The 1347-nt window shown below is 34.1% G+C and overlaps 1 protein-coding gene across 1 annotated transcript; it reads right to left on the bottom strand.

Moving 5' to 3' along the window:
* Positions 1-21: 21 nt before the first annotated feature.
* On the bottom strand, positions 22-1333 carry LOC109593097 (neogenin-like; the record flags this gene model as incomplete). Its single annotated transcript, XM_020008336.1, has 4 exons — positions 1216-1333; positions 860-1165; positions 227-475; positions 22-171 (listed from the first exon to the last, which is right to left on the bottom strand). Coding segments are annotated over exons 1-4 (823 nt in total), but the record flags the coding sequence as incomplete, so codon positions are not given.
* Between the last annotated feature and the right edge of the window lie 14 nt (positions 1334-1347).

Consider the following 1347-nt stretch of genomic DNA (forward strand, 5'->3'; position numbering starts at 1 on the left):
AAGATGTAGATAGCCCTTCACTTTCTCCTATTGATTTTATAGGCACAGCTTTGATTGTAAAATTCTCAATTATTCCTTTCCACTCATTTTTAGGAGGTAATTTCCATGATAGAGTAAAAGAATCTGGAGTTAATACATTAAATGATATGTCTTCAACAGAAGCAGTGGGAACTATCATGTGAAAAGGTATTAATAAATAAACACAGTATATAATTGATTCATTTACTTTCAGGTTGTGTTAAAACAACGGTGTTCATTAGATTGGTATTAGACAATTGGAGTGAAATTACATATCCAACATATGGCTTCAAGTCATGAATACGTCCCTCATTGATAGTACCTTCATTGTTTGCATAATAGTTGAAACTGGGGAGGATGGAGTAATGAAGCTGATAGTCATCATTTGATAAATTTTCCCATGAACAATTAATGTCTGTAGAGCTGGCAGCGGAACACATAAAATTTAAAAGAGTACCTAAACATAAAAAATTAAACAATTAGATCCATAAAAAATTAAACAATTAGATCCATTAAAATTATACACATACCATAGGGCACCTTTGTTGAGGGCTATAAATTTAGCGGCTGTATATTTTGCTGTATTAAATTTTGCAATTTTTATCCCAATTCCACACCCATAAACAATTAATTTGAGGAGTTTATTTTTGCAAATAGCGACAAAATCCATTAAATTTGTGGAATATATAGCCCTTGAAAAAAGGCATCCTATGGTACAAAATATTCAATTATTTTTGCCCATGGTATTCAACTTATGGCTTAAGGCTATGCATAGGGTATAGTCAATGCAAAAAATGCTTCTTAGTTTTGCTATAGGTTAAAACAATTTGCATTTGTGTACCTGATTTCTGAGTAGTTATGGCTATTGGCTCACTCTCTATTCCAGTCCCATTAGAAGTATTAGCATAAACTGTTATGTTGTACGAAGATGCTGATAAAACTAATTCCAATAAATACATTGTATTCGTTATACCAGACACTGTTGCTACAGGACGAGGCACTGCAAGAGACACTGGAGTATCAAGTAACTGATACGTGATAGCATATGATGTTATGATGTTCAATGGATCAAATGGAGCCTCCCAGTCTATCAGTATTGATAGGTCTGTAGCATTGACACTCAATGACTGAGGAGGCCCAACAGGAGCTATTATAAACCAATATATTCACTATCATAACATTATCATTTTTACTTACATCCAGAATATGTATTGATGTAGTTCACTGCTGCAGGGCCACAGCCAGCAGACGTCAAAATACACACCATGCAAGTGTAATATGTGCCCTTTCCAAGATCAACAGAGGCTCTTGTCATTGATACTGTCTTTG

This window comes from Amphimedon queenslandica, unplaced genomic scaffold (genome assembly GCF_000090795.2).
Source record: "Amphimedon queenslandica unplaced genomic scaffold, v1.1 AMPQUscaffold_2890_Cont25110, whole genome shotgun sequence".
In the NCBI taxonomy this organism is placed as follows: Eukaryota; Metazoa; Porifera; class Demospongiae; order Haplosclerida; family Niphatidae; genus Amphimedon; species Amphimedon queenslandica.